At 41.8% G+C, this 12,016-nt stretch overlaps 1 protein-coding gene across 1 annotated transcript in view; it reads left to right on the forward strand.

Moving 5' to 3' along the window:
• The first annotated feature begins 2,605 nt into the window (after positions 1–2,605).
• Positions 2,606–12,016, forward strand: part of LOC140740416 (interleukin-6 receptor subunit beta-like) — a 59,022-nt gene continuing 49,611 nt past the window's right edge. The window contains exon 1 of the mRNA XM_073069561.1: positions 2,606–2,828. Within this exon, the coding sequence (XP_072925662.1) occupies positions 2,721–2,828 (108 nt within the window). The 5' untranslated portion in view covers positions 2,606–2,720. The remainder of the gene's footprint in view (positions 2,829–12,016) is intronic.

Genomic DNA, 12,016 nt, shown 5'->3' on the forward strand with positions numbered 1-12,016 from the left:
TTTAAAATTCATTTAGACAGGTATGTGGACACAGTGATATGGGCCAAACACAAGCAAATAGGACTAGCTCAGGTGGGCAACATGGTCTACACAGACATTGGGCCAAAGGGCCTGTTTCTGAGCCATATAGCTTTGTGACTCTATGATTAGCTTTCTATTGAAATAATGTTGGAGGCCAAAGCCAGAAGTCAGAGAGGTAATGGAATTCAGATTTAAAATTAATACTTGGGGCTGCTTTGTAGACTGAATGAATGTGTTCCACAAAGCAGTGATCCAATAGCAAATACAAATCATTAACGTGTCTCTGAAATGGAGGAAAAGAAGCCAAGAAGCAGGTGGTCTCTGTGGAAATTAGAGTGGATAGAAATCGGCAGCAACTGAGATGAAGCTTTTGAGTACTACTCATGACGAAAGATTTTGGGAGTGGGTTCAATGGCTTCTCGATACATAATGTTTCAAGGAAAGAGGGAGGAATTGTGGGAGGCTGCAATGCACAAATTGCCTATAGTGCCTCATGTTGTTCAGTCTAAGGAGTGACACTCTTTGCATTTCTGTAATGTAGGTTATTACTCCAGGAAATGAAGTGTCCAGTCAGTCACATTACAGTAATGATTTGATGATCATAATGCTTTTTTCCTGGAAGCTTCCACCACAGATAAGTTTGCTGACACTTGATAACCAGACTTTGAGTAAGGAAGTTAAAAATGTTACAGAATAGTCATTAGGAATACCCTTGTCTTTACTGAGGACACAGCCAATTCTCTCTCAATGCATTATATAGAACATGTGGCACACGAGGAGACCACGTACCATTTCGTCTGGCCAATACATGACGCCTTACTCCTCATCCCATTCTCAGCATAGGTTTCTATTCTTCTTTTATGGAGCCATTCAGTTTCCCTTCAAACATCTACACGACTGACCTCAAACACTGCCTGCGGAACCACACTCTGGCTGCACGTGTTCCACAGAGATAATGTTTTAGGCCATTGAGTTATGATTAAATATTATTGAGCTGAAACAATAACTCAGTTTCTCTCTGTCTCTGTTCATTACATTATCAAAGAGTTCTAATAAATCGGTCCATATAATTTCTACTTCCATACAATAATGTTGACTCTGTTTAATTGCATCAATGTTTTCTAAGTAAGCTGTGACTACTTCCTTAATCATGTATTCCAGCATTTTCATTATGACAAATGTAAGGCTAACAGTTTCTTTCCTTCTGGCTTTTGCCTTTTTCAGTAGAACAATTTAAATTATGATTTTAAAATTCACTTGATCCTTTCCAGAATTTATCTCTGTGGCTTCTTCCTTTAAGACCCAAGGATGCAAATCAGCAGACTCAAGGGATGTGTCATGTTTAGACCCATTAGTTTGCCTTGTAATTTTTCTTGATAAATTGTTTTCATTTCCTCTCTTACTTTTGGTTCTGATTTACTACTACTATTAGGATACAGCATGTCTTAAATTTTGAAGGCAGATACAAAATACTTGTTTAACACCTTTATAATTTCCTTACCTCTCATTATTTAAAACAATCTCATCCTCCAAGGAACCAATATTTACTTGATTTCTTCTTTTCCTTCATATATACTTGTAGAAGTGAGTATAGAACTGTAGAAGTAAGAAATACAGTTACTTTTTACAAATTTATTTTATAAACTATTTGCTTGGGTTTCTCAAATTTTCTCGACGCGATAAGTCTTTTAATCACAATTTGATACCATCAACTTGTTTGGTTAATCACAGATTGATCATCCAAATAATCATTATTTCTTAGTGAAATAAAGTACACTGTATTGTATTGTAATACCGTACAGTGAAATTTCATGTGATTGTTTTACCATATTTTAATCTTGCTATCCTCTCCCTCCATCAGTTTTCCCCACTGCTCTTTTTTGGCTTCTCCTTCTATTCAACTCTTACTCTTTCGTTCTATCACCCCTCTCAGTGGTGGGGGGAGGGGAGGAGTCTAAGACCAGAGGACATAGCCTCAGAATAGAGAGAGCAGGATATGAGGAAGTTTTCTTAGCCAGAGAGTGGTGAATCTGTGGAATTTGTTGCCAAAAGGCAGCTGTCGAAGCCAAGTCATTGGTTATATTTGAGGCAGAGGTTGATAGATTATTGATTAGTCAGGGCATGAAGGAAAAAGGCAGGAGATTGGGGCCTATAGGGAAATGGATCAGCCATGATGGAATAGTGGAGTAGAGTCAATGGTCCAAATGGCCGATTTCTACTGCTATAACTTATGATGGCTCTCTGTTCACTGTCAATTCAGACTCATGTATATGCCTCTCTTGCTCTATCTCCTTATCTCGAACCTTTATCTGATCTTTTCGCTGTCTCATTATTTGTTTCTTTCCTTCTCACTCACTACCTTTCAATTTTATTTTCAAAAACTCAATGTTCTCTTTTTTCCTCTCTCTCTCCTTCTCTGGTTTTCTCTTGCTCTTCATCTTTAAGTGTGTCGCTGTCTTATCACCCACTGTCATTGTGGTGGTTGCTCGCTCTCTCTCTCTCTTTCTGGTTTGTTTAAACTGTCAAGGGTGTGGCTAAACTTCATACAGTATTCTTTTAAATCAATCATCAGAGAGCAGTTGCAACTCTGTGCAAGTGATGTGCGACTGGGGCTTTCCATCTGGTTATTACTCCGTTGCTCTGACCAAAATTCTTCAATCTTCCATTTCTGCTGAACATTGGTGCATTTAGTAATTTGCATGTTTCTTACTCTGAGCCCGGCGAGGATAAATAATTTCCTGTGCTGGAGGTTTCCAGTGCAGGACAGGAGCAACGAGCACGGATCCTTGAAGAACTCGTCAGATAAGGTAATTAGGGCATTGTGGAGGGGGCAATGTGGTAGGCATGAAGGCACAATGTGTGTGTGGGGCATCCGTTAGTCTCGCGAGACCATGCATCTGCGCCTGGAAAGTCTTGGAGTGTCCTCGCCAGGGCAAGGTTGTGTGGAAGACCGGCAGTTGCCCATGCTGCTAGTCTCCCCTCTCCACGCCACTGATGTTGTCCAAGGGAAGGGCAAGGGCCGATACAGCTTGGCACCAGTGACGTCGCAGGAGTTGCCAGAGCGAGGTTGAAGGCAACGTCGGACTGCCTTAGGGACTCCAGCTCCGGATTTGTGCTCAGGGTTTACTCCCGAAGCCTTTCCCATGAGTGGGTACGACCGCAAGGCAGCGGAAGTTTGAAATCAGAGTTTTCCCTCTCTTAGATAGACTGCCGTCACAGGCTGACGAGCTCCATCTACCCGAAGCACTGGCTTTAAGACGCTAGGACACGCCTCCGCCCCTTCTTCTGTCGGCAGAAACAGTTCCGCCGGGCTTAGCGGTTAGGAGTTGGACTTGGTTGTCGGAGGCTATTTGAAGCGCGTGCTGTGAGGAGCGCTTTTAGGTAGTTGGAGATTATCCCCTCTATCACTCCTCGGCTTGACAACCTTGGAACCAAGGGAGGGATATTAATCAAAGGAAGGTACAAGGCACAGAAAGGAGACTATTAGTAGGAGAAGGCATTTGGGAGAGGACAGAGGTCAAGCCACTGAGAAGTTGGCTAAAACCAAGGGGGCAGAATGCATCGTGAAGGGGTAGAGGTTAAGGCAGAGAAAAGGTTGAGGGTACCTGGGAAGGCACAGGAGTAGACAGCACTGGGAGGATGAGGCATCATGGATACAGGTGAAAGTCAGAGCAGAACAGAAGTTCAGGACGTGAGGGAAAAGCTTGATGGCATTGGAGAAGGTGGAGCTCAAGTACATACGGAGGTTAAGAGGTTAAGGCTGAAGAAACATGCGAGGGGCTAAAGTCAGAGAGACAGAAAAGCTTGAGGGCACGGGCTGGGGTGTAATGGTTTTTGGTCACAGGGAGGGCAACCCTTTTAAATTTGGGAGGGGCAAAAATAAGGTAAAGGCTGAGGGTACTGGGGAGACAGATAAAAATTTCCTAATGTAAATCTGGGGACATATTTTAAAAAAATTCAACAGCATAAAGGGAACTATGATTATTGACATCTTAACAGACAGACATACTTTATTGATCCCAGAGGGAAATTGGGTTTTGTTACAGTTGCACCAACCAATAATAGTGTAGAAATATAGCAATATAAAACCATAAATAATTAAATAATAATAAGTAAATTATTCCAAATGGAAATAAGTCCAGGACCAGCCTATTGGCTTAGGGTGTCTGACACTCTGAGGGAGGAGTTGTAAAGTTTGATGGCCACAGGCAGGAATGACTTCCTATGACACTCAGTGTTGCATCTCGGTGGAATGAGTCTCTAGCTGAACGTACTCCTGTGTCTAACCAGTACATTATGGAGTAGATGGCAGACATTGACCAAGATGGCATGCAACTTGGATAGCATCCTCTTTTCAGACACCACTGTCAGAGAGTCCAGTTCCACCCCCACAACATCATTGGCCTTACGAATGAGTTTGTTGATTCTGTTGGTGTCTGCTACCCTCAGCCTGCTGCCCCAGCACAAAACAGCAAACATGATAGCACTGGCCACCACAGACTCGTAGAACATCCTCAGCATCATCCGGCAGATGTTAAAGGACCTCAGTCTCCTCAGGAAGTAGAGACGGCTCTGACCCTTCTTGTAGACAGCCTCAGTGTTCTTTGACCAGTCCAGTTTATTGTCAGTTCGTGTCCCCAGGTATTTGTAATCCTCCACCATGTCCCCACTGACCCCTTGGATGGAAACAGGGGTCACTGGTGCCCTGGCCCTCCTCAGGTCCACCACCAGCTCCTTAGTCTTTTTCACATTAAGCTGCAGATGATTCTGCTCGCACCATGTGACAAAGTTTCCCACCGTAGCTCTGTACTCCGCCTCATCTCCCTTGCTGATGCGTCCAACTATGGCAGAGTCATCAGAAAACTTCTGAAGATGGCAAGACTCTGTGCAGTAGTTGAAGTCCGAGGTGTAGATGAAGAGAAAGGGAGACAGGACAGTTCCCTGTGGAGTCCGTGCTGCTGACCACTCTGTCTGACACACAGTGTTGCAAGCGCACGTACTGTGGTCTGCCAGTAAAAAAAAAATGACCCTCACAGTGCCAGTCAAAAAACATGACCCTCACAGTGCTCGCCAGCTTGTCCAGGTGGGTGTAGACACGGTTCAGCAGGTAGACGATGGCATCCTCAACTCCTAGTCGGGACTGGTTGGCCAACTGGAGGGGGTCTAAGTGTGGCCTAACCATAGGCCGGAGCTGCTCTAGAACAAACCTCTCCAGGGTCTTCATGATGTGGGAGGTCAATGCCACCAGTCTGTAGTCATTGGAGCCACTGGGGCGCGGCATCTTCGGTACAGGGATATATATATAACATTATTCCCAATAATCTTAATTGGGAGAATTGTTGAAGGTGTAAGCTGATGCACTGGTTATGATAGGCTCCATCCCATGTATTTAAAGGTAGTGAGAATTGATTTTGGTTTAACTTTCCAAGACTTCTTCAAATCTGGAAAGATTTCATTAAATTAGCAAGTAATAGATAATTGCTTCTTTATTTAAAAGGGGAGGTGATAAGAATCAGGAAACTGCAGGGTAGTAAACCCAACATCAGTTGTAGGGTAAATGTCAGGAGATTTTGCTTTTTCATCGGAGCAGAGGATTTAGAAAAACTCCAGGCAATTATGCAGAGCCAAATGGTTCTGTGAAGATGAAATCATGTTTAACCAATTGATTGAAATTCTTTGAAGATGTGTCATGAATGAAGTGGAACTATAAGAAATCGTATGCTTACATTTCCAGAAGGTATCTGACAAAAGAATTAAAAGCTCATGGACCTAACATATCAGCATCAATGCAAAATTTTTATCTAACAAGAAATAGGGAGTAAGCATAAACAGGTCTTTTAATTGTGTGGCTTAGGGATTTATGCTGTGGCCTTAGCTCTTTGCAATTTAGTACATAGAACAGTAGAGCACAGAAGCAGGCCTCTTCACAGCACTAATAAAACTAGTAATTAAATGCCGAACTAATCTCTTTTGCCTGTACAATATCCATATCCTTCCATTTTCTGTACAGTCATGTGGCTGTCTAAACACCTTTTAAAATACTTCTATTGTATTTGTTTTCACTACCATTCCTGGCAGTGCATTTCACTCACTCACCATTGTGTAAAAAATCTTGACCTGCACATTTCCTCTGAACTTACCTCTCTCAACTTAAAAGCATACCCTCTAGTATTAGACTTTTTCATCCTTGGAAAATGATGCCAGTGGTCCACACTATTGATGCCTCTCATAACCTCAGAAACTCCTACCAGGTCTCTTCTCAGCCTGTGCTGCTCCACAGAACACAATCCATTTTGTCCAGTCTGTCTTTATAGGACATGCCCTCTAATCCAGGCATCATTCTGGGAAACCGCTTCTGTACCCTCTCCAAAGCCTTCGCATCCTTCCTATAAAGGGGTAGCCACAAGTCAATGGAATTCTTCAAATGTGGCCTAGGTTTGGTTTTATAAAGCTACTGCATAGCTTGAAAGTGTCTTAACTAATAAAGGCACGCATGTCATATACTTTCTTTACCACCCTATCAACCTATGCAGCACTTTCAGGGAGCTGTGAACTTGAACCCCAAGATCCCTTTGTACATCAACACTGCTAAGGGTCCTGCCATTAACAGTGTACTTCCCTTTCAATTTCATCTCCCAAAGTGCAATATCTCACACCTGGCTGGATTAAACTTTATCTGCCATTTCTTCACCAGTATCTGCAGGTGGTCTATATCCCATTGTATCCTTTGTTAATCCTGCACAATTTTCAAAATACCACCAGTCTTTGTATTATCTGCAAAAATGTTAACCCACCAATCCACGTTTCCATCCTAGTTATTTATAAATATAACAAACAGCAAGATCCTAGTAAAATCGCTGCAGAATACATCCAGTCATGGAGCTCCAATTTATAGAAAGTGAATTTCAAAAAGGCACCAAATGCATGCTTGTTTAATATATTGAATGACACAACGAGAGATAAGAAATCAAATTATGAAGAGAACCTAAAGAGACTAGAAGTGGATATGGATAGGTTAAGTGACTGGGCAAAGATTAGCAATCACTTGTCTTGTGTTTCAAGGAGCACTGTGTGCAGTTTTCAAAGTTCAGAGTTAAACTACAGTCTGCCCTCCTTATCCGCGAGGGATTGGTTCCAGGACCCCTCGCAGATATCAAAATTCGCGGATGCTCAAGTCCCTTATTCAATCTGTCTCAATGCAGTGGACCTTAGGACCCAGCGGTAGAGATCTGAATCCGCAGTGTTTCTGTTCACGAAAATAATCACCATAACGATTGAAAATAAAGTGGAAATAATAAAGCGATCGGAAAGAGGTGAAACGCCATTGGTCATTCGAAAAGCGTTAGGCTACGTCGGTCAACAATCGGAACAATTTTAAAGGATAAAGTGAGAAAGGCCCTGCCCCGATGAAAGTTACAATTATTACTAAGCAATGCAGTGGTTTAATTATTGGGTTTTGGGTTTTTGATCCTCCACATCAACCCGGCACGGTGGAGAGCGCACTCCATAGCGATCTGTCACTAGATCGAACTCGGGAACTTCCCAAGCCCGGCGCTGAAACATACGTTCTTAAGTGTTTTATATGCATAGAAAGGTAAAATATATAGTATATATGAATGCAAACATTTGACTGACGCTAAATAATACCGGATGTACCTGTTCCAACTTACTTAGTAAGAGAACTTCCGATTTTTTCCGATCCCGATCCACGATAACCCACGCACATCCTCCCGTATACTTTAAATCATCTCCAGATTACTTATAATACCTAATACAATGTAAATGCTATGTAAAATAGTTGTTATACTGCATTGTTTTGGGAATAATGACCAAAAAAAGGTCTGTACGTGCTTGAACAACAAGTGCTGGAAGAGCACTTCCGGGTTTTCGCGATTTGCGGTTGGTTGAATTCGCGCATGTGGAATCCGCGGATAAGGTGGGCCGACTGTATTATCAAAGTATATATATGTCACCATATACAACCCTGAGATTCATTTTGTTGAGGGCGTACTCAGTAAATCCATAATAGAATAACAAATGAAAGACTGCACCAACTTAGATGTTCAACCAGTGTGAAAAAGACAACAAACTGTGCAAATACAAAAAAGAAAGAAATTAAAATAATAAATTGATTTGGAATATGGGATACTGTGATCATATTACTGTGATTTAAATGTAATGTAATTCTTATTACTTGTATCCTTAAGAATTTTGTATTTATATCCATGCAATTTATATAATATTAATAAAGATATTAACAGAGAAAAATAATAAATAAATCAGCAATAAATATAGAGAACATGAGATGCAGAGTCCTTGAAAATGAATCCATAAGTTGTGGGAACATTTCAATAATGGGGCAAGTGAAGTTATTCCCTTTGGTTCAAGAGCCTGATGATTGAGGGTTCATAGAGGGATCAGGTGGAGTGAGTGAGCAGTTTCAAATTCCTGGGTGTCAAGATCTCTGAGGACCTGACCTGGTCCCAACATATCGATGTAGTGATAATGAAGGCAAGACAGTGGCTATACTTCATTAGGAGTTTGAAGAGATTTGGCATATCAACAAATACACTCAAAAACTTCTATAGATGTACCATGGAGAGTATTCTGACAGGCTGCATCACAGTCTGGTATGGGGGGGGGGGGGTGGTTTACTACACAGGACTGAAAGAAGCTGCAGAAGGTTGTAAATCTAGTCAGCTCCATCTTGGGTACTAGCCTACAAAGTACCCAGGACATCTTCAAGGAGCGGTGTCTCAGAAAGGCAGTGTCCATTATTAAGGACCTTCAGCACCCAGGGCATGCCCTTTTCTCACTATTACCATCAGGTAGGAGGTACAGAAGCCTGAAGGCACACACTCAACAATTCAGGAACAGCTTCTTCCCCTCTGTCATCTGATTCCTAAATGGGCATTGAACTCTTGGACACTACCTCACTTATTTTAGTATACAGTATTTCTGTTTTTTAATCTATTTAGTATATGGATTGTAATTGATTTACTTATTTATAATTATTTTTATTTTATTTTTTCAATATTATGTATTGCATTGAACTGCTGCTGCTAAGTTAAAAAATTTCGTCACATGCTGGTGATAATACACCTGATTCTAATAACTGCTTCTGAATCTGGTAGTGTGAGTCCTGAGGCTCCAGTACCTTCTTCCTGAAGGCAGCAGTGAGAAGAGAGTACAGTACTGTATGTCCTGGATGCTGGGGGTCCCTGATGATGGATGCTGCTTTCCTGCAACAATGTTTTATGTAGATGTTCTCAATTGTGAGGTGGCCTGGGCCATATCCGCAGGTTTTTTGTAGGATTTTTTGTACAACAACATTCCTGTGATGCAGCCGGTCATTACACTCTCCACTACACATCTATAGAAGTTTGTCAAAGTTTTAGACAGCATGTTGAATCTTCACAAACTTCTGTGCATTCTTTGCAATTGTACTTACATACTGGGCCCAGGATGAGTCCTCCAAAATAATAACCAACGAATTTAAAATTGCTTATCCTCTCCAACTCCGATGAGGACTGGCTCATGGACCTCTGGTTTCCTTTTCCTAAAGTAAATAATCAGCTCCTTGATCTTGCTGATATTGAGTAAGTGGTGGTTATTATGACACCACTCAGCCAGAATTTCAATCTCCCTCCTGATTCATCACCATCTCTGATTTGGCCTATGACAGTGCTGTCATCAGCAAACTAAAAATGTAGGATTGAAGTTGTGCTTAGCCACACAATCACAAGTATAAAACAAGTAGAATAGGGAGCTAAGCACACAGTCTTCTGGTGCACAGTGCTGATGGAGACTGTGGAGGAAATGTTGCTGCCAATCCAAACTGACTAGGGTACGCAAGTGAGAAAATCAAAGATCCAATTGCACAAAGTAGTATTGAGGTCAAAGTCTTGAAGCTTATTGATTAATTTTGAGGGAATGATGGTACTGAATGCTGAGCTGTGGTTGATAAAGAGCATCCTATTTTTGGGCAAGGCATGAAAAATGTGATAGGACTACGGTGGATGGTGCTGAGATGGGGCGTTGATTTTGAGAATAGACTGGAGAAGCTATGTCTGTTCCCCTGTAATGGAGGAGGTTAAGTGGGAATATGATTGAGGATAATAAAATTATGTGGGGTATACATAACTACAGGAAACCTTTCCCTGCTTCAGAGGTAGACAAGAGGGCATAGATTTACGACAGGGGGAAGAGAGAGAGAGTTCCTTTTTTCCCTAAGAGTGGTTGAAGCAGGGTCACTGGCAGCATTTAGGAAATCTCCAGATGAGCATTTGAATTGCTTAGGCATTGAAGGGTATGTAACTATTGTTGGGTGATGGGATTTGTGCAGCATGGTGACCACTGGGAAGCAAGCATGTAGTAGGCTAAATGGCCTGTTTTTATGCTATACATCTCTAAGATTCGGGAATTTCACTGTCTCGGATCGCAAGACTCTGCAGCGGATAGTGAGGTCAGCTGAGAAGATCATCAGGGTCTCTCTTCCCGCTATTACAGACATTTACACCACACACTGCACCGGCAAAACTAACAGCATTGTGAAGACCCCATGCACCCCTCACACAAACTCTTCTTCCTCCTGCCATCTGGCAAAAGGTACTGAAGCATTTGGGCTCTCACGACCAGACTGTGCAACAGTTTCTTCCTCCAAGCCATCAGACTCCTCAATACTCAGAGTCTAGACTGACATCTACATCATATAACATAACAATTACAGCACGGAAACAGGCCATCTCGGCCCTTCTAGTCTGTGCTGAACGCTTACTCTCACCTAGTTCCACCCACCTGCACTCAGCCCATAACCATCCAATCCTTTCCTGTCCATATACCTATCCAATTTTTTTTAAATAAATGACAAAATCGAACCTGCCTCCACCACTTCTACTGGAAGCTCATTCCATACAGCTACCACTCTCTGAGTAAAGAAGTTCCCCCTAGTGTTACCCCTAAACTTTTGCCCCCTCTCAACTCATGTCCTCTTGTTTGAATCTCTTCTACTCTCAATGGAAAAAGCCTATCCACGTCAACTCTAACTACCCCCCTCAATTTTAAATACCTCTATCAAGTCCCCCCTCAACCTTCTACACTCCAAAGAATAAAGACCTAACTTGTTCAACCTTTCTCTGTAACTTAGGTGCTGAAACCCAGGTAACATTCTAGTAAATCTCCTCTGTACTCTCTCTATTTTGTTGACATCTTTCCTATAATTCGGTGACCAGAACTGTACACAATACTCCAAATTTGGCCTCACCAATGCCTTGTACAATTTTAACATTACATCCCAACTCCTATACTCAATGCTCTGATTTGTAAAGGCCAGCATACCAAAAGCTTTCTTCACCACCCTATCCACATGAGATTCCACCTTCAGGGAACTATGTACCATTATTCCTAGATCACTCTGTTCTACTGCATTCCTCAATGCCCTACCATTTACCATGTATGTCCTATTTTGATTAGTCCTACCAAAATGTAGCACCTCACACTTATCAGCATTAAACTCCATCTGCCATCTTTCAGCCCACTCTACTAACTGGCCTAAATCTCTCTGCAAGCTTTGAAAACCTACTTCATTATCTACAACGCCACCTATCTTAGTATCATCTGCATACTTACTAATCCAATTTACCACCCCATCATCCAGATCATTAATGTATATGAAAAACAACATTGGATCCAGTACAGATCCCTGAGGCACACCACTAGTCACTGGCCTCCAACCTGACAAACAATTATCCACCACTACTCTCTGGCATCTCCCATCCAGCCACTGTTGAATCCATTTTACTACTTCATTATTAATACCTAACAATTGAACCTTCCTAACTAACCTTCCATGTGGAACCTTGTCAAAGGCTTCACATAATTTATTATTATATTGTAATTTGTCATCTACTGTGCCTATTGTCTTGTTTATTAATTATTGTACTGCCCTGCACTGTTTTGTGCACTTTATGTAGTCCTGTGCAGGTCTGTAGTCTAG

Source organism: Hemitrygon akajei, chromosome 16, assembly GCF_048418815.1.
Source record: "Hemitrygon akajei chromosome 16, sHemAka1.3, whole genome shotgun sequence".
Lineage (NCBI taxonomy): Eukaryota > Metazoa > Chordata > Chondrichthyes > Myliobatiformes > Dasyatidae > Hemitrygon > Hemitrygon akajei.